The 26,929-nt window shown below is 43.7% G+C and overlaps 1 protein-coding gene and 1 pseudogene across 1 annotated transcript in view; both read right to left on the minus strand.

The window, feature by feature from the left end:
* The window catches only part of UBE2V2 (ubiquitin conjugating enzyme E2 V2), a 32,590-nt gene extending 31,556 nt beyond the window's left edge, over positions 1-1,034 (minus strand). Inside the window, exon 1 of the mRNA XM_005891983.3 lies at positions 893-1,034. Within this exon, the coding sequence (XP_005892045.1) occupies positions 893-908 (16 nt within the window). The 5' untranslated portion in view covers positions 909-1,034. The remainder of the gene's footprint in view (positions 1-892) is intronic.
* LOC102286268 (nucleolar RNA helicase 2-like) lies at positions 934-25,497 on the minus strand (annotated as a pseudogene).
* Between the last annotated feature and the right edge of the window lie 1,432 nt (positions 25,498-26,929).

Below are 26,929 nucleotides of genomic sequence, written 5' to 3' on the forward strand. Positions count from 1 at the left end.
GTTAAACAGCTTATCCTGACACCTGCACGGAACAGAGACACAAAAGACGCAATTTTCCATTAAAAGGTAGCTAGAAAGGTACTACCTTGAAAGTACCAATCGCAACACACAATAAAGTATTCCACTTAACGAAAATTCGTGCAATGATGGCAAGAAATACAAAACCACACTGTTCTCTAGTCTGGTTTCAATAACGATCAGAAAAACGAAAGACCACACGTACTAAGATTTTAGATTAATACAGCTTTCAACATTTTTAACATTTTTAAATAGTCAGATTTCTAAAACCTCAGTGTTAACATTTAATTTCAAAATCTGTGCTTACAGGAAACCAAAATTGTATTCAGTAGGAGAGAGGAGTTGAAAAGCTAATATAAGAAGTCGTTTTTTCTTCAATGAGCGTTCACCTCGCTCGTTGCTTTTACTTAGTCGGCACCGCAGTTATGCATTCACGGGAAAGACAGACAACACGCATTCAGTCAGGTAAGAATGGGCCCTCCGCCCACGTTAGGGCGAGCCGGAGGATCCGACTCGCTCCATCCACGACCCCCACACGAGCCATCGCGCGCCGAGGTGGACAGCGGGCCGCCCCAGACTCCTCTCCTCGCTCCCGCATCACCCGCGAGACCCCGCCAGCCGAATCCTGCACCGTCTGCCGGACCCCCAGCGAGCCCGGCCCAGCCCAGCCCCCCGGCGCGCAGCCGACGCGGGGCACGACCGCCGCCCCGACGGTCGCCAGGACCCTCCCTGCTCCGCCTGCGCTACGCAGGAAGTCCGGCGGTCGAGGGGCCGTACTGTGGCTTCTCTCACACAACCAGGCCGGTCGCCAGATGCAAGATGAGACGCCGCGCGGGTCGGGGTGGAAAAGCAGGTAGCCGGGCAAGGAACCGACCTGTGGAGACCGCCATCTTCTCCTGCAGCCCGACGCACCGCTCAGACGCACGCGACGTCCGCGCCACTTCCGGGAGCGCCACCGCCCGCCCCGCGGCTTCCGGCTCCCGGCTCCCTCTCCTCGGCTTCCGGTGTGTCACCGCGGGCCCGCCCGCGGCTTCCGACTTCCTGAGACGCAGCCGCTAACTCTGAGGGAAAGGTTGAAGGCTAAGATCATGGAACAGACTTGAGTCAGTCAACAAGAAAAAGCAAGAGCGTGAGGCGAGAATGCTCTGTGAGGGACTAGTGCTCCGGGAGCTCCCGCCGGCGCCAACATCACAGGCGTGCCTCGAAGTAGGCGCGCGGGCGCCCCCCAGAGGGCTGTCCTCTGTCTGGGAGAGGGTGGCGTCTGTGTTGAGGTACACCAAGTGTTTGTGGAAATGAGGCCCTGACCGGGGCGTTGACGGTTCTGCAGAAAATGATTCAAGGAGTGACAGAATGGTTAAAGAGACCTTAGAATTAAGCCGCCGTATTCATATTTTCTTTTGAGATAGGCCTCCTGGAGAAACATGATTAAAGTCTCTGTGACTCTAGAAAGTTCTTTCCGTTTCTGAGTGATTAGGGAGCATGACTCCGTCCGGCGGGCTGAGGTGCCCACGGGGCTTGGGCGGCCACTGGCACGGGGCGGTTCCCGGCCGTGACAGCCAGGACGACCCCCGAGGATACGACTTTCCTGGGGCACGCCGATCTCTCCCTCCCCGCGGCCCGAGCTCCAGCCCCAGTGGAACTTGTTCTGCGCAGGGCGGTGGTCCCTGCTGGGTGGACCTCTTCTTTCCATCCTGTGCACTCATTTACCCATGCCTTAGCACGACCGAGGCTTGGGGAGAAGACAGGCTCTAGTCTTAGTTCTGAACGTTTAGTGTCAGCTGCTGCTTCTTCCCAATTGGTCCCAGCTACCCCCCTAATGTGAAGTGACACTGCTGGGCGCTCTGTTACTTTTCACTCTGGTGGAAAACTATCGTGGCTCCCCGCTTGGCTTTCCTGTCTTGTTCTTTATAATCCTCTCGCCTTGTGTGTGCGCTGTTTACTGACCAGCTTCCATCGAATAAAATAACAGAAGCGTGGGGAGGTGGGGTGGCGGAGGTAATCACTTCGGAGATTTTGTTTTAGAAGACTAGATGGCCGGGAATTCCCTGCAGTCCAGTGGTTAGTACTCAGCTCTTTCACTGCCAGGGGCCCTTGGTTGGAACCTTGGTAAGGGAACTAAGAGAACTAAGATCCCACAGCCCTGGTCTGGGCCAAAAAAAATTAGATTGCATGCATTGCTGTCCCTTGCTCCAGTCCTCCCTTTGAGGGAAGCCAGCTGTCAGTTACGACAGCTGCCTTATAGAGAAGCCCGCATGGCAAGGAATTGAGATCAGCCTCTGGTCAATAAACTTGACAATGTGAGGAGCTCAGTTCAACAGCCTGAGGAGCTGAATCTTGTCAACAAACACGGCTTGAGCTTTAAAGCAGATCCTTCCCAGTCAGGTCTTCAGCCTGCCCCAACATCTTGATGGCTACTCTGCTAGAGACCTTGAGACAGAGGAACCCATCTGGTCACCCCATTCCTGACCCTTAAAAATTGAGATAACAAATGTTTAGTGTTTTGAGCAAGGACATTTTGGGATAATATGCAGCAATAGGAAACTAATACACTCTTAATAGTAGCCAAGATATGGAAGCAACCTAAGTGTCCATCAACAGATGAATGGATAAAAATGCAGAATATGTGTGCAATGGAATATTACTCACCCTTTTAAAAGAATGACATTATGGGACTTTCCTGGTGGGCCAGTGGTTAAGAATCCACCTTCTAATTCAGGAGATGCAGTTCAATCTCTGGTGAGGGAACTAAGATCTTACATGTCGACGGGCAACTAAGCCTTGAGCTGCAAGTACTGAGCTCACGTGCTCTAGAGCCCCTGTGCCACAACTAAGACCTGCTGCTGCTGCTGAGTCAGGTCAGTCATGTCCGACTCTGTGCAACCCCATAGACGACAGCCCACCAGACTCCCATCCCTGGGATTCTCCAGGCAAGAACACTGGAGTGGGTTGCCATTTCCTTCTCCGATGCATGAAAGTGAAAAGTGAAAGTGAAGTTGCTTAGTTGTGTTGGACCCTCAGTGACCCGATGGACTGGAGCCTACCAGGCTCCTCCGTCCATAGGATTTTCCAGGCGGGAGTACTGGAGTGGGGCTTCTCTCTGGATCCTGACAAATCCACCTCTTATCGCTTTGTCTCTCAATGAATTTTTACAATGAGACATCAGAGCCTGAGTTTCATTAGTTTTGGCCGGGCTTGAGTCCCGGGAGAGAGCTGAAGGACAGGAGGAAAAAGCAGTGGGGAAAACGTGCCAAGGAATCCCCTTCATTGCCTGCTGGAAAATTTGCTAAATATCTGACCAGTGCTCACAGTTTCATTGGTCTGATCCTTGGCACAGAGAATAGAAAGGACAGAAGAACCCCCACAATTGTGCGGTAGTTTGAGCATTCTTTGGCATTGCCTTTCTTTGGGATTGGAATGAAAACTGACCTTTTCCAGTCCTGTGGCCACTGCTGAGTTTTCCAAATTTGCTGGCATACTGAGTGCAGCACTTTCACACCATCATCTTTCAGGATTTGAAATAGCTCCACTGGAATTCCATCACCTCCACTAGCTTTGTTCATAGTGATGCTTTCTAAGGTCCGCTTGATCTCACATTCCAGGATGTCTGGCTCTAGGTGAGTGATCACACCATCATGATTATCTTAGTCATGAAGATCTTTTTTGTACAGTTTTTCTGTGTATCCCTGCCACCTCTTCTTAATATCTTCTGCTTCTGTTAGGTCCATACCATTTCTGTCCTTTATCGAGCCCAGCTTTGCATGAAATGTTCCCTTAGTATCTCTAATTTTCTTGAAGAGATCTCTAGTCTTTCCCATTCTGTTGTTTTCCTCTATTTCTTTGCATTGGTCGCTGAGGAAGGCTTTCTTATCTCTTCTTGCTATTCTTTGGAACTCTGCATTCAGGTGCTTATATCTTTCCTTTTCTCCTTTGCTTTTCGCTTCTCTTCTTTTCACAGCTATTTGTAAGGCCTCCGGTGGAATCTAAAAAATGAAACAAGGAAATAGATATAACAAAACAGAAACAAACTCCCAGATGTAGAGAATAAGCTAGTAGTTACCAGTGGTGAGAAGGAAGGAGGAGGGGCAAGGTAGGGGGAATGGATTAAGAGGTACAAACTACTATGTAGAAAATAAACTACAAGGACAGGACAGGAAATATAGCCAATGTTTTATAATAACTCTAAATGGAGTATAACATAAAAATTTAGAATCACAATGTTGTACACCTGAAACTAGTAAATCAACTCTGCCTGAATTTAAAATAAATTTGTAAATTTCTCTTGAGATTTTTTTATCTTTGCCTCTGCTGTTATTTAGAAGTGTGCTATTCTGTCTCCATGTATTTTGGGAGTCAGTGAACTTTTTTGATGTATGGTAATGGTTACTCAGTATTATAAGATAAGCTAATGTACAATAACAATAAGCAGTTATATTCTTGCCTTCTCTGTTGTAGATTAATTGACCCTAAGTGCATGGGTTTATTACTGGCTCTTCATTCTGTCCCTTTGATCTATGTGCCTGTGTTTGTGCCCATTTCATACTGTTTATGGGTTTTTTTTTGGGGTGGTGGCTGGGATGCTTGTCAAAAAGTTTATTTGAACTAACTGTTTTGGCAGAAGCATCTGTACATCAGCCTCCTGGTAAGCCAGTGGTGTTTGTTAGTGCTTTTACCCTGTGCACCCTAGGTTGGGGCAGAGGAGGAAGCAGACAGTCCAGGAGAAAGGGAATGCACTGGTGTGTCCCACACAGCTCATCTAATGGGAGTTGTTAGACCTGTTCTAGCTCTGTCTTCAGCATTATCTGACCATTCGGGCCTCTGTAGATCTCAGCTGCCTCATCAGCAGCTGAGGGGTGAGGACTGATTGATGCTATCATACTGTTTTGATTAATGTAGTTCTGTAGTGTAGTCTGAAGGCTGGAAGCATGCTGCCTCCAGCTCTGTTCTTCTTTCTCAAGATTGCTTTAACTATTCAGGGTCTTTATTGTTTCTCTACAAATTTTAGAATTATTCTAGTTCTGTGAAAAACACCATTGGTGTTTTGATAGGGATTGTGAGAAAGCGTTTTTTTTTTTTTCTTTGCCACACTGTGAGGCTTGTGGGATCATAGTTCCCCAACTAGGAATTGAATCCAGACCCTGGCAATGAAAGCGCTGAATCTTGACCACTGAACTGCCAGGGAATTCTTGGGATTGCTGTAAAGCTTTTTAAATAAATGAAAACACAACTTACCAAAATTTGTGAGATACAGTGAAAGCCATACTTAAAGGGAAATTTAACACCAGGCTCCTCTGTCCATGGAATTCTCCAGGCAAGAATACTGGAGTGGGTAGCCATTGCCTTCTCCAGGGGATCTTCCCAACCCAGGGGTTGAACTTGGGTCTCCTGTATTTCAGGCAGATTCTTTACCATCTCAGCCACCAGGGAAACCCTAATAAAAGAATAGTATGAACAAATCTATGCCCCACTTTTGACAACCCAGATGAAATGGATTAATTCCTTGAAAGGTATAGTCTGCCAAAGCTTACAGACAGAACAGATTGTATGAATAGGTCTGTGTATATTGAAGAAGATAATTAATCACCTTTCAGAACAAAGCACCAGCCGCAGATGTGTTCACTGGTAAATTCTGTCAAACATTTAAGGGAAAAATTACACCAATTCTCTACAGTCTGTTTCAGAGAAAACAAACTGAATATGTTCTACCTCATTTTATGAGGTCAACATTACCCTACTACCAAAATCAAAGACATAAGAAAACTGTGACCTGTCTCTTCAACATAGATAGAAAATCTTCAACAAAATATTTGTAAATAGATTCAGTAATATATAAAAAGAATTACACATTGCAACCAAGTAGGATTTATCTCACGGTTACAAAGCTATTTCAACATTCAAAATCAATTAATATAGTTCATGATATCAGCGGGTTAAAACAAAAAACACATGATCATATCAATAGATACAGAAAAGCATATGATGAAATTCAAGATTCATTCATGACAAAAACTGTCAGTAAACTAGGAATAGAGGAAGGGCCTTCCCTGGTGATCCAGTGGTTAAGAACCTGCCTTGCAGTGCAAGGGACACCATTTCAATCCTTGATCCTTTTCAACATGGTACTGGAAACCAAAGAAATAAACTATTTGTTTGCCAATGACATGATTTTCTGTGTAAAAAAATCTGAAAAAAATCAAAAAATTTCTGGAACTATAATCAATTATAGCCAGGTTGCAGGATACAAAGTTATCATACAAAAGTCTATCAGTTTCTCATATATCAGCAATGATCAACTGCTGCTAAGTCACTTCAGTTGTGTCCGACTCTGTGCGACCCCACAAACGGCAGCCCACCAGGCTCTGCCGTCCCTTGGATTCTCCAGGCAAGAACACTGAAGTGGGTTGCCATTTCCTTCTCCAATGCATGAAAGTGAAAAGTGAAAGTGAAGTCGCTCAGTTTGTCCGACTCTTAGCAACCCCATGGACTGCAGTCTACCAGGCTCCTCCATCCATGGGATTTTCCAGGCAAGAGTACTGGAGTGGGTTGCCATTGCCTTCTCCGATCAACTGCAACTTGAAGTTAAAAACATAATAACATAAGTACCCCCCAAATTAAACACTTAGGTACAAACGTAACAAATAACATATAATATCTGAGTAAAGTTGCAAAAACTGATAAACAAAATCAAAGAAGAACTAAATAAGTGGAGAGATATCTCATGTTCATGGATTAGAAGTCAGTATTGTCAAGACGTCAGTTCTTTCCAAATTAATCTGTAGTTTCAATGTGATCCCCATCAAAATCCTGGTAAGTTAGTTTGTGAATGTGGACAAGCTGATTCTAAAGTTTAGAGAGGCAAAGATCCAGGGCAGCCAACACAATATTAGGGAAGAACAAAATTGGTGGACTGATACTGCTCAAATTCAAGATTTACTATGAAGATGCAGTATTCAAGATAAAATCATTTTGGTGAAAGAACTGATCATTGGAACAGAATAGCGATCCCATAAATGCTGCTGCTGCTGCTAAGTCACTTCAGTCGTGTCCGACTCTGTGTGACCGCATAGACGGCAGCCCACCAGGCTCCCCAATCCCTGGGATTCTCCAGGCAAGAACACTAGAGTGGGTTGCCATTTCCTTCTCCAAAGCATGAAAGTGAAAAGTGAAGGTGAAGTCGATCAATCGTGTCCGACTCTTGGTGACCCCATGGACTTCAGCCTACCAGGCCCCTCCATCCATGGTATTTTCCAGGCAAAAGTACTGGAGTGGGGTGCCATTGCCTTCTCTGGATCCCATAAATAGACCTCTATAAATAGAGTCAGCTGATCTTTGACAGACAACAGAGGCAGTACAATGGAGGAAAGAGTCTTTTCAACAAATGGTACTTGGACAACTGAACATTCAGATGCAAAAAAAAAAAAAATCTAGACACAGACCTTATGTCCTTCACAAAAATGAACTTGAAATGGATCACAGACTGAAGTATATAATGCAATACTATAAAATTCCTGAAGTTAACATGGGAAAAGCTTAGATGGCAATGGGTTTGGCAATGACTTTTTAGATAGGACCCTGAGGGCACCATCCATAAAAGAACTGATAAGCTGGACTTAAGTAAAATTAAAATTTTTCTTCTTTGCAAAAAACACTGTCAAAAGAATGTAAAAACAAGCCACAGGCAGGAGAAATATTTAAAGAAGACCCATGTGATAAAGAACTATTATCCAAAATATAAGAACTTTTAAAATTCAACAAGAAAACAAACAACCTAGTTAAAAAAAAATGAGCTGGAGATCCTAGAAGACCCCTCAACAAAGAAGAAATACTAATAGCAAGTAAGCACATGAGAAGATGCTCCACGTCATGTGTCATCAGGGAGAGGCAAACTAAAAGAGCAGTGAGATGTTGCTACACACCTTTTAGAATGGCCAGAACCCAGAGCCCTGACAGCACCAAATGCCACTGAGGATGTAGAGCAATGGGACTTCTCATTCTTTGCTGGTGGCAATAAAAAAAGGTGCAGCCACTTTGGAAGAAGTTTGGCAGTTTCTTACAAAACTGAACATATTCTTCATATATAATCCAGCAGTTTTGCTTCTTGATACTTACCCTGCTGCTGCTAAGTCACTTCAGTCGTGTCCAACTCTGTGCGACCCCATAGACGGCAGCCCACCGGGCTCCTCCGTCCCTGGGATTCTCCAGGCAGGAACAATGGAGTGGGTTGCCGTTTCCTTCTCCAGTGCGTGAAAGTGAAAAGTGAAAGTGAAGTCGCTCAGTCGTGTCCGACTCTTAGCGACCCCATGGACTGCAGCCTACCAGGCTCCTCCATCTGTGTGATTTTCCAGGCAAGAGCACTGGAGTGGGGTGCCATTGCCTACTCTGTGATACTTACCCAAAGGAGCTGAAAACTTACGTTCACTTGAAACCTACATGTTAATATAGTAGCTTTCTTCATGATTGCCAAAACTTGGAAGCAACCAATGTTACTAGGTGCATGGATACATAAACTGTGATGTTTGTAGACAATGGAATACTATTCAGTGCTTTAAAAAAATGAGCTATGAAATCTTGGAAGAAACTTAAATGCATATTACTGCATATTAGGTGAAAGAAGGTACTCTGAAAAAGGTTACATACGGTTTGACTTTATGAAAGTCAAAACTGTGGAGTCCATAAAAAGATGGGTGGTTGCTCAAAGTAATGGGAGAGGTAGGGATAAATAAACAGAGGACTTTAGAGCAGTGAGATTACTCTATGATTCTGTAGTGGTGGATTTGTGTCATACACTCATCCAACCTATGGAGTAACAACACCAAGAGTGAACCCTAATATAAACTGTGGACTTGGGTGATTATGATGTTTCAGTGTACATTTATTAATTATGACAAGTTTACCATCTTGTCAAGGGTGTTGATAATGGAGGCAGGCGGTGGGACTATGCAGGGTTGGGGCAGGGAGGTATATGGAAAATCACTCAGTTGTATTACAAACCTAGACTGTGCTTTAAAAAAAAAAAAGAAAGATTTTGTAAAAACCTTACCAGTGGCTTTCCTTGTCCTCAGCTAAGGTTCCTGCAGTTGACTAGAAGGTTCCACATGGTCTGTTCCCATGCCTGCTTCCTTATCTCCCATGCTCGCCTCTAGGTCTCCTCTCCTCTGTGCTCTTTCACGTATGGTCCATGTGCTTACCCACTGTCTGTTCAACAGTGTAGATTCAGAGTCAGTTCTGGGTCTGTGCCCTGGCCATTGCTCCTACATGGACCCCTTTCCTCCCAGTACATTGCAGCTGAGCGTCCTCCCTGCTGGCTCCTTGCAGTGTGTTGCCAGTGCATCCTGATGCTCACCTGTCCTCAGTCAGGCTGATGAGAGCCCATCACCTGTGATTTGGATTACCGCTGGCTGTGCTCTGCTGAGAGCAGCCCCCCAGGGGGAGGTCTGCATGTTTCTGCTGCCCATTCCAACCAGCCCTGGGTTAGAGCATCCTTTCTGGAGTGTCCAAGCAGGCAGAGCTGTGGGGTGAGAGTAGATTCATCCTTCACCATCTACTGTGAGCTGACTGTTCAGGCCCCAAGCTCCACAAGTAAGCACTTGCACCCTAGTGGTGGGCACTCTCAGGTCACCTCTGGTTTTGTGATTGGTGATTGGTGTCATGGTGTTAAGTTCAAATTCACTGGGTCCATTCTCCCTCCTCTCATTCAGCAACTGGAGTATTCTTAAATCTAAATAAATAGGAGATAATGAAAACTTAAGATAATACAGATGGAATTTGTTCTTACTCCAGTGTGTTATTTTCTCACTATGAAGGAGATTCTTAGGAACATTGATAACATTTGAAGTTTCATGTCCATAACTGGAAAGAATGGACAACAACTGAAATAACATGAACTATGCATGCTAAAAGTGGAGAGAGGACTCAGGGTTACAAAGAACTCTGAAAGAGAGGATCTGACATAAAGTCATAAACTTCTTAGATATCTAAATTCCTTCTTTTTAAAAAAGATAAAATATTTTGTTAATAATAATTCTACTATAATTTACTCATGACTATTACTTTGAAAGTGAAAGTGCTAATCACTCAATCATGTCTGACTCTTTGGGACCCCACAGGCTGTAGCCCGCCAGGCTTCTCTGTCAAAGGGATTCTCCAGGCAGGAATACTGGAATGGGTTGCCATTCCCTTCTTCAGGGGATCTTCCTGACCCAGGGATCAAACTTGGGTCTCCTGCATTGCAGGCAAATTCTTTACTATCTGAGACACCAGGGAAGCTAACACATCTATTTTTAGTTTCTTATACACCTTTCACATAAACATACTTTTTAATCACTGCCCTTCCATCCTACATATTATTTACTACTTTCAGTAAAACATTTTTTTCCAGTTTTCAGAAGTACAATTTTAAAGGCTTTAAAATATTAATATTTATCATATTATCAAGACATTTTCTTCTCTGGTCATTTATCACTGCTTCCAAGACTCTTCTAGCATAAGATCTTCTGTCCACATCCTTAAGCAGTTAGGGGAAAGGTCAGAGGTTCTTCCTGAGTCTTTGGGGCCTTAAACATAATCAGCCTAAATTAATCCTCATGCTGCCAAGCCAAACTCAGGTTTGCTCACCTGATGAGCGCCAAAGCCAGTCTACCTGGTTGTGGTGAAGAAAAGTACAGAGTTTAGTCATAGGCGCCAAGCAAGGAGAACAAGCAGCTGGTGCTGGAAAGACTTGAACACCCCAAGGACTTTCAGGGAAGTTTTTAAGGCAACAACTGGTGTGAGGGTCTCAGGGTGTGGGACCAGCTCAGGTACATTCTTCTGACTGGTGGTGAGGTCACAGGGTGATGTTTCAGGAATATTAATCATCAGTCTTCTGGTTCCAACTGAAACCACACAGCTGTCTCACTCAGCTTAATGAAGCTTAGGTTCTTTATGTCTCAACACAGTAGGAATTCGGTCAGAGACAGAGTGAGAGGTAAGAAGTGGATTTGTTAGTATAGGATTCTTGTGAAGGATATGAGCAGGCAGGCAGAAGAGCTCCACCCCAAGAACTTACTGGGCTACACTTTTATAACCAGAGGAAAAGTGGGGCAGAAGAGAAGGCCAGCTTCCCCCTCATTCTTTGAATAAACTCCAAGCTTACATCACTAGCTCCTCCTTCGAGTCTTAAAAGCAGAAATAAGCAGTTCTGCATAACAGTTGGAGTCTTTGGCACCCCACTTCTGATAATGGAGACAACCATGAAGCAGAAGATTGGGAAAGAAATTGAGGACCAAGCCATAATATGGACAACTTGGACTCAGCAACAGTATCACCCACGGTTTTCTCAAGTGCAATGGAACAGTCTCCAGGATGAGCATCTGTCACAAAACAAGTTTTAAAATAAATTTTAAAAGATAAGAACCAAAAAAAGTATCTTTTCTTATCACAAATGAAACTTAAATCATTAACAGAAAAAAATCTGGATAATTCACAAGCATGTAGAAGTTAATCAATACACTCTTAACTAGTGAGTGTGTCAAAAGAGAAATCACAAGGGAAGTTTTCTAATTTCCCAAGAATACAATTTACCGAAACTTATGGGATGCAGTGACAGCAGTGTAAACAGGGAAATGTATAGCTGTAAATATATACATTAAAAAAGAAAAAGATCTCAAATTAATTACCTAATCTTATAGCATAAGGAACGAGGCAAGGAAGCACAAACTAAACCCAAAGCTAGTAGAAAGAAACAATGAAGATTAGAGTGGAGAAAAACAGAGAATAAGAAAACAATCAAGAAAATCAATGTAATCAAATGATGGTTCTTTGAGAGGATCAATGAAACTGACAAACCCTTAGCTACATTGACTAAGAAAAAGACTACTTTTTTTTTTCATGATTAAAATCAGAAATAAAAGTGGGTATGTAACGAACTACACAGAAATAAGTATTATAAGAGACTGTCATGAACAATTGTATACTAAAAAAGTGATATAACCTAGATGAAAGGGACAGATTCCTAGAAACACAATCTTCTGAAACTGAATTATGAAGAAATAGAAAATCTGAATAGACCTATAACCAGTAAGATTGAATCAGTAATTTAAAAAAAAAATCTCCCAACAAAGAAAAGCCCCAGATCTAGATGGCTTCACTGGTGAATTTTACCAAGGATTTAGGGAAGAATTAATGCCAGTCCTCTCAAATTTTCCCCAAAAATTAAAGATGAGGGAACACTTTCTAATGGATGTTATGAAGTCGGCATTACACGATATCAAAGCCTGACAAAGACCATGCAAGAAGAGGAAACTGCAGACCAACATCCCTCATGAATATTGAAGCAAAAAATCTCAACAAAATACCAGAAAGCTAAAATCAGCTGCATAGTGAGAGGATTGTACACCATGACCAAGTGGGACATATTCCAGGAATGCAAAGTATGGTCACATGATACCCACATTAATAGGATGAAGAAAACATTACATTGTAATCTCAATTGGTGCAGTAAAAGCCTTAGACAAATTCACCACCCTTTCATGATTAAAAAACACTCAAAAAAACTAGGAATAAAAGGAAACTTCCTCAATATCATAAAGTCCACGTCTGAAAACCCTACATCTAACATCATTCTCAGTAGTGAAAGACTGAAAGCTTTTCCCATAAGATCAGCAGTAAGATAAGGATGCCCACTTTGTCACTTCCATTTAATGCATTATTGGAAGTTTTAGAAGAATTAGGCAAGATAAGGGGATCAAAGTTACCCAAATTGGAAAGGAAGAAATAAAATGTATCTCTGTTCACTGGTGACCTGACCTTATATGTAGAAAATCCTAAAAAATGCCAAAAAACAACTTTTAGAACTAAGAACCTAATGCAGCAAAGGGGCAGGATACAATCATCACACAAAAGTCAGAAGCATTTCTATACACTAACAATGAAGAATTTTTAATGGAAATTATGAAAACCATTTCATTTGCAATAGCATAAAAATAAAAGACTGAACAATATTGAAAACATCGCTGAAAGAAACTAAAAAAGACATACCTAAATGGAAAGACAGCCCATATTCACAGATTGGAAGACCTAACCTTGTTAAGATGAGAGTATACTGACGTGGCTGCAGATAAGCACGCAGGCAACAACGTAAGCAGATGGGCCAGGATCTGAAGGCAAGGAGGTGCCTCTGCCGCAGGGCTGTGCTCACATCTGCTCCCAAAGGAGATACCTGCCTCCTCCCCACAGGTGAGCCAGCACTCTGCACCTGGGAAGGGGTGCAGCTGCAGACGGAGTGGCTGCTCCTTTACTGCCCCTGGGTCTCCGGCTGACCACTCCTGTGGCCAGCCCAGCCCAGACAGCCCAGGGAAGGAACTGCACAAAACATAGCTTCAGGGCTTCCCTGGTGGCTCAGTGGTCAAGAATCTGTCTGCCACTGCAGGAGACAGGGGTTTGATCCCTAATCTGGGAATATCCTACATCCCACTAAGCCGATGCACCACAACTTTTGAGCCTGTGTTCTAGAGCCTGGGAACGGCAGCTACTGAGCCTGCACCACAGCTGCTGAAGCCAACATGCCCTAGAGCCTGTGCTCCACAACAAGAGAAGTCGACGAGCTGAGAAGCCCAGGCACCGCAACTAGAGAGTAGCCCCCGCTCTCTGCAACTAGAGAAAGCCTGCAAGGAAGACCCAGCACAGCCAAAAATAATAAATAAAATTATATTAAAAAAAATAGTTCCAGCTTAACCAAGTTGACAGGGAACACAGCCACCACACACATGGAATATTTATAACCCAAGAAAGAAAGTCTGTTGACAAGTGAGGAGGCTGCAAATGCTTCATGTAAAGCCACTGGACTGTGTTCTAGCTTTGATTGTAACTGACATCTCCTTCCAGTTGTCTAAGAAATTCAACATGCAGAGTTGAGGACACTCATCATGTTGGTTTGCACAGAGCTTCTTTTTACCCATTCAAACTGTAATTTTATGCTTGAAGAGACATCAGAAAGATTTATGAAATATATTTTAGATTACTTCCAAATTCATAAAATTTTTTGATAGTGCTAACTTGTATGCATATGTATCTGATTATTTTAGATACATCTGAACTTACAGTGAATTCACTTTTTCCTTTTTTTTTCCCACCTTAATCTAGAATAGCTTTTTTCACATACTGCTTTCAAAACTAAATGTATCAGGCTTCCCTGATGATCCAGGGGTTAAAAATCTACCTGCCAATGTAGGGGACATGGGTTTAATCCCTGGTACAGGACCCGCATGCCAAGGGGCACGTAGGCCGGCGCACCACAACTATCGAGCCTGTACACCCTAGAGCCCGTGCTTTGCAATGAGAGAAGCCACCGCAGTGAGAAACCACAACGGCTACACAGTGGCGCCTGCTCACCGCAACTAGACAAAGTCTGTGCACAACAAGAGGGCTTAGCACAGCCAAAATAAACATAAATAAGTAAAATTGTAAAAAAAAAAATGCATCTTCTGATGGTTGAAATAGGTGTTTCAATTGCCATCTCCCTGCTGTTGCCATTTATAAAACACTTGAAAGTTTTTTTTGACATTTTTGACAGTTTCAAACTTAAAGCAGTAAAAGGAAAAATTGTAAACAAAAACAAAAACAAAAACAAAAAACTATGAAATGGACTGAGAAGCTCACTGGGTATATGCGATGGAAACATGTCTGGGTAACCTGATTCTGCAGGTTCTCTGCTCCTTTTGCTGTCTTTATGCTATTTTACAACTCATTAATTTGTAAAAAAACAAAAAACTGGTAATGATCCATGATTTTTGTCCACAGAAATACAAATCAATTGTGTCCAGTAGTTTGCTATGGATTATTCCCTGTGGTGGGATTCCCAGGTGACTCAGTGGTAGAGAATCTGCCTGCGCAGGCAGGAGACACAGGAGACATGGGTTCAATCCCTGGGTAGGGAAGATTCCCTGGAGAAGGAAATGGTAACCCACTCCAGTATTCTTGCCTGGGAAATCCCATGGATGGAGGAGCATCTACAGTCCACGGGGTCTCAAATAGTTGTATATGACTGAGCACACACATGTGCATTCCCTGGGTGTAGTTCCATTTTGCTTCAATTTATAAATTAATGCCAATATTCTTCCAGTTTTCATTTGAGCCAACTGTAATTTCTTTTTGATTCTTTGATTAATAAGTTAAAATCTTTGACAATCATTGTATCTTTCTCCATGTGTTGATTGTATCTTTTTTAAAAGTCACCTTTTACCAACAGAGAGAGTGAACCAAGAACTTCCAGATGTCCAAGCTGGGTTTAGAAAAGAAAGAGGAACTAGAGATCAAATTGCCAACACTTGCTGGATTATAGAGAAAGCAAGGGAGTTTCAAAAAATCATCTATCTCTGTTTCATTGACTACACTAAAGCCTTAGACTGTGTGGATCATGAGATGGGAATACCAGGCCATCTTACTTGTCTCCTGAGAAACCTGTATGCAGGTCAAGAAGCAACAGTTAGAACCCTGTGTGGAACAATTGATTGGTTCAAGAGGGGGAAAGGAGTACAACAGGGCTGTCTGCTGTCACCCTGTTTGTTTAACCTATGTGCTGAGCACATCATGAAAAATGCTGGTCTAGATGAGTTACAAGCTGGAATCAAGATAGGTGAGAGAAGCAACAAGCACCTCAGATATGCGGATGATACCACTCTAATGGCAGAAAATGAAGAGGAACTAAAGAGCCTTGATGAGGGTGAAGGAGGAGAGTGAAAGAGCCGACTTAAGACTAAATATTAAAAAAACTAAGATCATGGCATCCAGCCCCCATACTTCATGGCAAATAGAAGGGGAAAAGGTGGAAGTAGTGACAGATTTTCTCTTCTTGGGCTCCAAAATCACTGCAGATGGTGACTGCAGCCATGAAATCAGATGATTGCTTCTTGGCAGGAAAGTGATGACAAACAGACAGTGTGTTGAAAAGTGGAGATATCACTCTGCTGACAAAGGTCCACATAGTCAAGGCTGTGGTCTTCCCAGTGAGAGCTGGACTGTAAAGAAGCCAGAACACCAAAGAATTGATGCCTTTGAACTGTGGTGCTGGAGAAGACTCCTGAAAGTCCCTTGGACAGCAAGGAGATCAAACTAGTCAATCTTAAGGGAGATCAACCCTGAATATTCACTGGAAAGACTGATGCTGAAGCTGAAGCTCCAGTATTTTGGTCATCTGATGTGCACAGATGACTTATTGGAAAAGTCCCTGATGCTGGGAAAGGTCAAGGGCAGAAGGAGAAGAGGGCGTAAGAGGATGAGACGGCTGGATGGCATCACCGATTCAATGGACATGAACTTGGGCAAACTCCAGTAGATGGTGAGGTACAGGGAGACCTGGCCTGCTGCAGTCCATGAAGTTGCAAATTGGTGGACATGACTGGGCAAACTGAGCAACAGCAAAGAGTGAGTGATAGTCACTCAGTCGCGTCCAGCTGTTTGTGACCCCATGGACTCTAGGCTGCCAGGCTCCTCCCTATGTGCATGGAATTCTGCAGGCAAGAATACTGAATTGGGTTGGCATTTCTTTCTCCAGGGGATCTTCCCAACCCAGGGATTGACACACAGGTCTGCATTGCAGGCAGATTCTTTACCATCTGAGCCACCAGGAAGCCTACTAAGAGACATTCTAAGTATAAAAGACAGATCAACTAAAAAAGTATCAGCAGATACATGCTTGACTTTATCTTATAATCTATAGACAATATATTAGAATATGTAATGAATCCATACACTTTTTCCAAAGGAATACCCAAGATAGAAGTAGCAATAAAGTTATAACTGACAGTCACCACAGATTAAATAATTTAGATGAAGCTTACCTCTCTCGAAGAGATGGACTCTGGGCAAGTGGTTAGGAAGGAAATAACAGTGTGCTTTTAACTTTGTATGAAAAACAATGTTCAGTCCCATGTTGCCGAACACAGTTGTTTTTGCCAAATAAATCCTTTTCTTCAAATTTCTGTCGGAATGCTTTATTAAAACTTTGCTTCTGGCCTTTGTTTTGGAATCTGTTACTTTTGTTGCCACCTCCTGATTGCTGTCCTCTGAAGCTTTTACTTCTTTCCCACTGTCCCCTGACACCTCGGCTGTTCTCGCGCTGTCCCCTGAAGCCTCAATTGCCTTCCCCCTGTTGTGACATCGCTCTCATGGTCCTTCTAGCTCTGGTTGCTCTGTGGCCACAGAAAGGTTCCAATCGCCATGAATCATTCCACTTTTCCTGTTCTTCTGTTACTGATACAGTAGGGATATCAAAGCAAACACCCTGCTTTCCTTTGAGAAAGACCATTCCCTTCACTTTGGAATCAATATCCTCACCCAGTTGCTCTTTAAGTTCTTTCCAAGCATAACTAATGTTTGGCGTTTCAGTTGAGCATCACAGATCATGGTCACAAAGCCCGCATTTGAGTTGATCAAGGAGCGCTGATCTATTGATGTGGCACTGGAGAATTGGGCCAGGGCTGTTGCCAAAGCTTCCACAGCTCCCTTCTCCTCAATCAGCTTCTCAGCTGACTGCTTGAAGTGACCAATTGCAGTGGGAGGCACAGAGTCCAAGAGCCTGATGGCACCTTTGCTAGAAGCTTTTTTATTATCTCTGCTGCAGAAGGAATACCTATTCGCTTAAATTTAACTCTCACTTTTTGCTCCACTTGGGCTAACTCCATTTCTTCTGAGGGATTCCTGCCCGCAGTAGTAGATATAATGGTCATCTGAGTTAAATTCACCCATTCCAGTCCAATTTAGTTCACTGATTCCTAGAATGTCGACATTCACTCTTGCCATCTCTTGTTTGACTACTTCCAGTTTGCCTTGATTCATGGACCTGACATTCCAGGTTCCTATGCAATATTGCTCTTTACAGCATCGGACCTTGCTTCAATCACCAGTCACATCCACAGCTGGGTATTGTTTTTGCTTTGGCTCCATCCCTTCATTCTTTCTGGAGTTATTTCTCCACTGATCTCCAGTAGCATATTGGGCACCTACTGACCTAGGGAGTTCCTCTTTCAGTATCCTATCATTTTGCCTTTTCATACTGTTCATGGGGTTCTCAAGGCAAGAATACTGAATTGGTTTGCCATTCCCTTCTCCAGTGGACCACATTCTGTCAGATCTCTCCACCATGACCCGCCCGAATCCCTCAGAAGAAATGGAGTAGCCATGATGGTCAACAAAAGAGTCCGAAATGCAATACTTGGATGCAATCTCAAAAACAACAGAATGATCTCTGTTCGTATCCAAGGCAAACCATTCAATATCACAGTAATCCAAGTCTATGCCCCAACCAGTAATGCTGAAGAAGCTGAAGTTGAACGGTTCTGTGAAGACCTACAAGACCTTTTAGAACTAACACCCAAAAAAAGATGTCCTTTTCATTATAGGGGACTGGAATGCAAAAGTAGGAAGTCAAGAAACACCTGGAGTAACAGGCAAATTTGGCCTTGGAATATGCAACGAAGCAGGGCAAAGACTAATAGAGTTTTGCCAAGAAAATGCAGTGGTCGTAACAAACACCCTCTTCCAACAACACAAGAGAAGACTCTATACATGGACATCACCAGATGGTCAACACCGAGATCAGATTGATTATATTCTTTGCATCCAAAGATGGAGATGCTCTATACAGTCAGCAAAAACAAGACCAGGAGCTGACTGTGGCTCAGACCATGAACTCCTTATTGCCAAATTCAGACTGAAATTGAAGAAAGTAGGGAAAACCACTAGACCATTCAGGTATGACCTAAATCAAATCCCTTATGATTATACAGTGGAAGTGAGAAATAGATTTAAGGGCCTAGATCTGATAGATAGAGTGCCTGATGAACTATGGACTGAGGTTCGTGACATTGTACAGGAGACAGGGATCAAGACCATCCCCATGGAAAAGAAATGCAAAAAAGCAAAATGGCTGTCTGGGGAGGCCTTACAAATAGCTGTGAAAAGAAGAGAAGCGAAAAGCAAAGGAGAAAAGGAAAGATATAAGCATCTGAATGCAGAGTTCCAAAGAATAGCAAGAAGAGATAAGAAAGCCTTCTTCAGCGATCAATGCAAAGAAATAGAGGAAAACAACAGAATGCGAAAGACTAGAGATCTCTTCCAGAAAATTAGAGATACCAAGGGAACATTTCATGCAAAGCTGGGCTCGATAAAGGACAGAAATGGTATGGACCTAACAGAAGCAGAAGATATTAAGAAGAGATGGCAAGAATACACAGAAGAACTGTACAAAAAAGATCTTCATGACCCAGATAATCACGATGGTGTGATCACTGACCTAGAGCCAGACATCCTGGAATGTGAAGTCAAGTGGGCCTTAGAAAGCATCACTATGAACAAAGCCAGTGGAGGTGATGGAATTCCAGTTGAGCTATTTCAAATCCTGAAAGATGATGGTGTGAAAATGCTGCACTCAATATGCCAGCAAATTTGGAAAACTCAGCAGTGGCCACAGGACTGGAAAAGGTCAGTTTTCATTCCAATCCCAAAGAAAGGCAATGCCAAAGAATGTTCAAACTACCACACAATTGCACTCATCTCACACCCTAGTAAAGTAATGCTCAAAATTCTCCAAGCCAGGCTTCAGCAATATGTGAACCGTGAACTTCCTGATGTTCAAGCTGGTTTTAGAAAAGGCAGAGGAACCAGAGATCAAATTGCCAACATCCGCTGGATCATGGAGAAAGCAAGAGAGTTCTAGAAAAACATCTATTTCTGCTTTATTGACTGTGCCAAAGCCTTTGACTGTGTGGATCACAATAAACTGTGGAAAATTCTGAAAGAGATGGGAATATCAGACCACCTGATCTGCCTCTTGAGAAATTTGTATGCAGGCCAGGAAGCAACAGTTAGAACTGGACATGGAACAACAGACTGGTTCCAAATAGGAAAAGGAGTATGTCAAGGCTGTATATTGTCACCCTGATTAACTTATATGCAGAGTATATCATGAGAAACGCTGGGCTGGAAGAAGCACAAGCTGGAATCAAGATTGCCGGGAGAAATATCAATAACCTCAGATATGCAGATGACACCACCCTTATGGCAGAAAGTGAAGAGGAACTCAAAAGCCTCTTGATGAAAGTGAAAGTAGAGAGTGAAAAAGTTGGCTTAAAGCTCAACATTCAGAAAACGAAGATCATGGCATCCGGTCCCATCACTTCATGGCAAATAGATGGGGAAACAGTGGAAACAGTGTCAGACTTTATTTTTGGGGGCTCCAAAATCACTACAGATGGTGACTGCAGCCATGAAATTAAAAGACGCTTACTCCTTGGAAGGAAAGTTATGACCAACCTAGATAGCATATTCAAAAGCAGAGACATTACTTTGCCAACAAAGGTTCGTCTAGTCAAGGCTATGGTTTTTCCTGTGGTCATGTATGGATGTGAGAGTTGGACTGTGAAGAAGGCTGAGTGCCGAAGAATCGATGCTTTTGAACTGTGGTGTTGGAGAAGACTCTTGAGAGTCCCTTGGACTGCAAGGAGATCCAACCAGTCCATTCTGAAGGAGATCAGCCCTGGGATTTCTTTGGAAGGAATGATGCTAAAGCTGAAACTCCAGTCCTTTGGTCACCTCATGAGAAGAGTTGACTCATTGGAAAAGACTCCAATGCTGGGACAGATTGGGGGCAGGAGGAGAAGGGGACAACAGAGGATGAGATGGCTGGATGGCATCACTGACTTGATGGGCGTGAGTCTGAGTGAACTCCGGGAGTTGGTGATGGACAGGGAGGCCTGGCGTGCTGTGATTCATGGGGTCGCAAAGAGTCGGACACGACTGAGCGACTAAACTGAACTGAACTGAACTGGGCTAACTGGTATTCTTCCTTGTGCTGATAAAAGCAGATGCAAACTCTGGTCTTTCCAGCTCTGTTCACCCAGAATGGTGAATGTAGGACTCCACGTCCTTTGGTGGAGAACTTGGAACAACCAGATCAACCTCAGGGATGTCTAACCTATGTGCAGCAATATTGGTTGCAACCAGAACTCCAACATCATCGTTTCTAAAACCTTTCAGGGTGATTTCGCCTTCCTTCTATGGAATGTCTCCATGTAAAGACTGGGCATCCTGCTTTATGGCCACATTCTGTGACAACTGGGTTTCTTCCTTCGTTTCACAAAATGTGATAGTGCACCCTTAATAACCACTGTACACTCAGCTCACGTCCCCAGTAACTGCTGCCCTCTCAGTCCAGTGGCACTTGATAGCCAGAGGCTCTACAGTTATTGCTCTTTTCTGTGTCTTTTTACCAATCGGGACTGCCTATTCATTTGTAGGTTTCATGTATTTCTTAGCAACATTATACACCCAATGAGGACAAGTTGCAGAAAAGACCAATGTTTGGGGATTTCTTCTGAATCTTTCTTGTATGCTACATATAAAATCTCTTCCACTTGATCAGCAAAGCCCATGTCCAACATCTGGTCAACTTCAGGACATCATGCCTAAGTGTGTTGAGAAGCTTTGCTTATATTCCAAATGGTGAATTTCAGCAAGAGCTCGTGGGACTACAAGTGCACCCCAGTTGTACTTATGTATTTCTTCCACTCCCACAGAGCACTCAGGCCCTGCGCTGGGCCCTGAGGAGGAGGGAGGAGACCCACGACAGTAGGTACAGAAAGCACTGCACTGCAGAACAGAGATCCCAGAGAGGTGGGTGCAGGGCAGCGGGAGGACCTGGGGACATCACAGATCTTGGAGAACAGGTAGGACTTGGTCAGAGAAAGCATTTGTGTAGAAGCACCAAGTGGGGGAGCATAACACATCCAGGGGTGAATGCGGGGCAGTGGAAGGAAGGTTGGTGTCTTCCCCTCATGGGCTGCTGTAAAAAAAAGGAAATACCAGAGACTGGGTGGCAACAAAAATGTATTTCTCACATTTTTAAGGCCTGGGAAGTCCAGGGTCATGGCACCAGCAGATTCAGGGTCTGGTGGGGGCCCTTTGCCGGGTTGCAGAAGGCCTATTGTGTGCTCACGGCATGGTCTCTGGGGCCTCTGTTACAAAACAGTGCTGCTTTTATCGCAAGGCTCTGCAGTCACCCTGCAAATGCTACCCACTAATACTATCACCTCGGGTATGAGGTTTCAACACAGGAATTTTAGGGGGACTGGACATTCAGCCCACAACAGTTGGGGATCTGGATAGGCCCCCCTGCCAGCCTGAATGAAGTCCTCGTTGAAGGACGGCACATGGCAGGTCCTGCCAACAGGAGGCTGTTTTTCTTCAGGAAGATGCTGCCCTGTCCTTAGGGGTGGGGTAGGAGAGTGCCTCACTGCCCGCATGGCTCAGCTGCTGCCTCTGTGTACACTGTGTTACCCAGAATCCAGGGACAAAGGGCTCTGCCTCTCAGGGCCAGTGGAGCTGGACAAAGTGGAAAAAAATTCTCATTTGCTCCTTCTTGATGCATCATCTTCAGTTTATCTGGGACATTTTTCCAAAGAAGACACACAGATGGCCAACAGGCACATGAAAAGAGGCCCAGTATTTCTAATCATGAGGGAAATGCAAATCAAAACCACAATGAGATACCACCTCACACCTGTCAGAATGGTTGTCATTAAAAAAATAATAATAACGAATGCCAAGTGTTGGTGAGGATGTGGAGAAAAGAGAACCCTTGTGCACCGGTGGTAGGAATGTAAACCCATGCGGCCACTATGGAAAACAATATGGAGGATCCTCAAAAAGCTAAACAGAGCTACTGTTTGGTCTAGCAATTCCACTCCTGGGCATGTATCCCAAAAGGAACCAAAACAGTAATTGGGAAAAAAAAAACACACACCCCAGTATTCATTGTAGCACTGCTTATAATAGCTCAGACATGGAAGCAACCTAAGTGTCCATCAGCAGATGAATGGATAAGGACAATGTGGTGTGTATATACGATTGATATTGCTGCTGCTGCTGCTAAGTCACTTCAGTCGTGTCTGACTCTATGTGACCCCGTAGACGGCAGCCCACCAGGCTCCCCTGTCCCTAGGATTCTCCAGGCAAGAACACTGGAGTGGGTTGCCATTTCCTTCTCCAATACATGAAAGTGAAAAGTGAAAGTGAAGTCACTCAGTTGTGTCCGACTCTTAGCGACCCCATGGACTGCAGCCTACCAGGCTCCTCCGTCCATGGGATTTTCCAGGCAAGAGTACTGGAGTGGAGTGCCATTGCCTTCTCCAACCACTGATATTACTCAGCTATAAAAGAATTGAATTTTGCCATTTGCAATAACATGGATGGACTTGGAGGGTATTATGCTAAGTGAAATAAGTCAGAGAAAGACATTTAAATGACGCTAAAAAATAAAACAAACTAGTGAATATAACAAGAAACAGACTCACAGATATAGAGAACAAAACTGTGGTTACCAGTGGGAACCGGAGTGATGGAGGGGCAACGTAGGGAGAATGGAGGAGTACGAGGCGTGAACTACTAGGTATACAATAAACCAGCTAAAAGTTCCCTGACCCAGGAATATAGCCAGTACTTTATAGTAACTATGAATAGAGCATAACCTCGTAACAACTGTGAATCACTATGCTATATGCCTGAAACTGATATAATATGGTAAATCAACTGTGCCTTCCCCAAAAGTTGATATACCTACGGCACCTTCATATCTAGTTATTAATATGTAGAGGGCACAAGATGTAAAAGTAAAATATTATTACTAAACAGGCTTATCAACAACATGAATTAATCTTTCCTTGGTGGATAAATGTCTAATTTCTTTAATAACAGCTACTAATTAAGCAACCCAATAGTTTGATGTGACATTAACTTTGTTCTGGTCTTCCCTCATTGCTCAGTTGGTAAAGAATCCACCTGCAATGCAGGAGACTCCAGTTCAATTCCTGGGTCGGGAAGATCTGCTGGAGAAAGGATAGGCTACCCACTCCAGTATTCTTGGGCTTCCCTTGTGGCTCAGCTGGTAAAGAATCTGCCTGCAATGCGGGAGACCTGGGTTCAATCCCTGGGTTGGCAAGATCCCTTGGAGAAGGGAAAGGCCACCTACTCCAGTATTCTGGCCTGGAGAATTCCATAGACTGTATAGTCCATGGGGTCGCAAAGAGTCGGACTTTCACTTTTTTTCTAACCTTGTTCTAAAAGAATCATTAAGGTGTAAAGTTAATAGTTTAGAAAGCACCTGGACCCCACAGTCAAAGCCTGTTTCATGGAACTGTCTGTCCTTTATCCATAAGAAGTTGAGTTTATGTAGGATCATCCACAGCCTGGAAATCTGACGTTGAGAACAAGTGAGCAGAGTGTTTCTTGAAAATTCTCCAATCTGGCATTTTTTCTTCTCACTGACAAATTCATTCTGAGCAAAAATTCACATTTGGCAGTGTTTTGATGTGGAAATCCTTCCAGATATTTTGCATTTTGACAGCAAGCTCCAGAGTTGAACTGCGGCTAGGCTGATTGGGCAAATTTAGGTCCTGAGACGGAGCTGCCGAAAGGGTCTGCTCAGGTCCCACAGAGCCATTGTTATAAATGTGCAGAGACAGTTACTCAGTGAGTCACCGAGGACAGGCTGTACCTGGTTCTGAAGCTTTCTTCTCTGTGACTGTCTGTAATTTTTACTTCTTTGCCTGCCTTTACTGTATCCTTTTTTAATTTTCAGGAGTCTTGTAAGAAACAGTCATTGAACTTTATTCCTGAGTCAAATGTGGCTTTGCTGTAATGATGCCAAAAGTCTTAAGGAGCAACATGAAGTCAACTGAATCATTATTCCCCAGTGCTTCAGCCCTTTTCAAGGTTCAGAGGGAAGAGACTTCATCCATTTAACATACATGTTGCTGAGCTTGAGTTTGGCCCTCTTGTTGTGCAAAAATTCAGAATGTATCTGATACAGTAGAAATAGGTTTCAGGGATCTTTTACTGTAAGCCCTTTTTGAAATAATCACAGCAGATAGCTTATAGAAATTGTTAGCACAGATGCTATATGTTCCATAATATTACAATATAATCTTCCAACTAAGGGAAGACTGTTTTCATTTTTGTGAGATTATGTGTTCAGGGTTCACAGCAATTCAGGCCAGCAGATCACACTCTGCCTGTGAAATCCCACTGAAGACACAGTGGCCGTGCCAGAAGCACAGCCCTCGGAGGAACAGACAGGAAGTTGGAGACTCTGAATTTTATGAGCCGGAAATGTCACTGAATTGTATGTTTCCAGTAAAGACTGATATTCTGTTGGGTAGAGCAGGGCCCCTGCTTAGCTGCTCCCAAGTGGTTCTGGAGCAAACACTGCGGAAGGCTGTCCATTCCTCAAAGACAGCTCTCCACCCTTGCAGGAATAGGCCCTGCATTTCAGCCCCCATGCCAGGAGACCCCACAAAGGTAAGGCAGCTGGATCAGCTGCTTGTCTTTCATGAGGGAAGGAGCTGGACCAGTGTCCTTCTCCAGCCCTCCCATGTCCGGGGCTGCAGAGACGTGCCTGTGAAACGGGACCAGCACTGCCTTGCGGAGCTCCTGAGAGGGGAGAACACTGCACATGGGCCGAGTGGTGTGTGTTTGTGAAATAAAACATGGAATTCATTGCTTGGTCTCGGCAGAGCCTGATAAAGCCTTGGGAAACAGAAAACAGTGAAAGTGTTATTTGCTCAGTTGTGTCCAACTCTTTGCAACCACCTGGACAGTAGCCTTCTAGGCTCCTCTGTCCATGGATTTCTCCAGGCAAACATACTGGAGTGGGTTGCCATTCTCTTCTCCAGATCTTCCCTACCCAGAGATCGAACCCAGGTCTCCCACATCATGGGCACATTCTTTACCCTCTGAGCCACCAGGGAAGCTTGAAAAACATAGAAGCAGATCTTAAATCCAACTTTCCATTTACAAAAGTAGACAGAGAGCAGTGAGAGAAAAGAATCCAAAGAATAAACACCTCTGAGGTTTTACGTTGTTTTGTTTTAGACTCCACGTAAAAGAGATTGTACAGTATTTTTGTCTTTCTCTGACTTATTTCCCTTGGCATAATGCCCTCTAGTCCATCCATGTTGTCACAAAGGGCAGGATTTCCTTCTTTTTTTTAAGGATGAATGATATTCCATTGTGTGTATATGTACATACGTGTATGTACAATTACATATATATATTTATATAGAATTTCACATCTTGTTTATCCACTCATCCACCAACGGACACAGGTCGTTTCCATGTGTTGGCTGTTGTGAATAATGCTGCAATGATCATGAGGCCCATGAGGTTTTATAAATTGCTCTTTTAATCTGGAAAATTTATAGTTGCCTTGGAAAAAGTCCCTGCCTTCATGGAGCTTACGTGCTAATGGAAGTAGACAAATAGCAGACTTAAACAATACATACATGAGACACTTTCCCATCATGATAAGTACTGAAAAGCAAACGGGGCAACAGAAGAAGAGCAACAGAGTTGGCCCCGTTCTTTAGGGCGGGCAGTGAGGGAAGGGCCCTTTCAGAGGAGGGTTGCAGCTCAGACCATGGGGCAGAGGTCCTGTGAAGCCTGGAGAGAGCCCAGGCAGAGGCCGGGGGCTGAAAGAGGAGGGACTGGGGCCTGGGGAATGGGCCTCTGAGAGGGAAGCCCTGGTATCTGTCACTGGCCTTAGTAATGGGCTTATTTGGCCACCAGAGGAAATCCAGTGTGACTGAAAGTGTTGTTTTAGTGTTGTGTCCCTGAGGTCCCAGAGACAGCTAGAGCCAGATCCTGCAGTGTTTTACTTACGAATGACAAGGAGTTTCTGTTTTAATTAGAATAGGCAAACTTGGAAAGGTTTTTAAGAACAGGATATGTAGTGTGAAATCGTGTGGCATTGCCAGATTGCAGTAATGTGATTTGTTTTAAAATGATCAGTGCTGATATTTAAGGGTTGTTGTTATCAGTCGCTAAGTCCTGTCCAATTCTTTGCTACCCCATCAATGCACGCCAGGCTCCTCTGTCCTCCACAGGACAA

Source organism: Bos mutus, chromosome 14 (genome assembly GCF_027580195.1).
Source record: "Bos mutus isolate GX-2022 chromosome 14, NWIPB_WYAK_1.1, whole genome shotgun sequence".
In the NCBI taxonomy this organism is placed as follows: Eukaryota; Metazoa; Chordata; class Mammalia; order Artiodactyla; family Bovidae; genus Bos; species Bos mutus.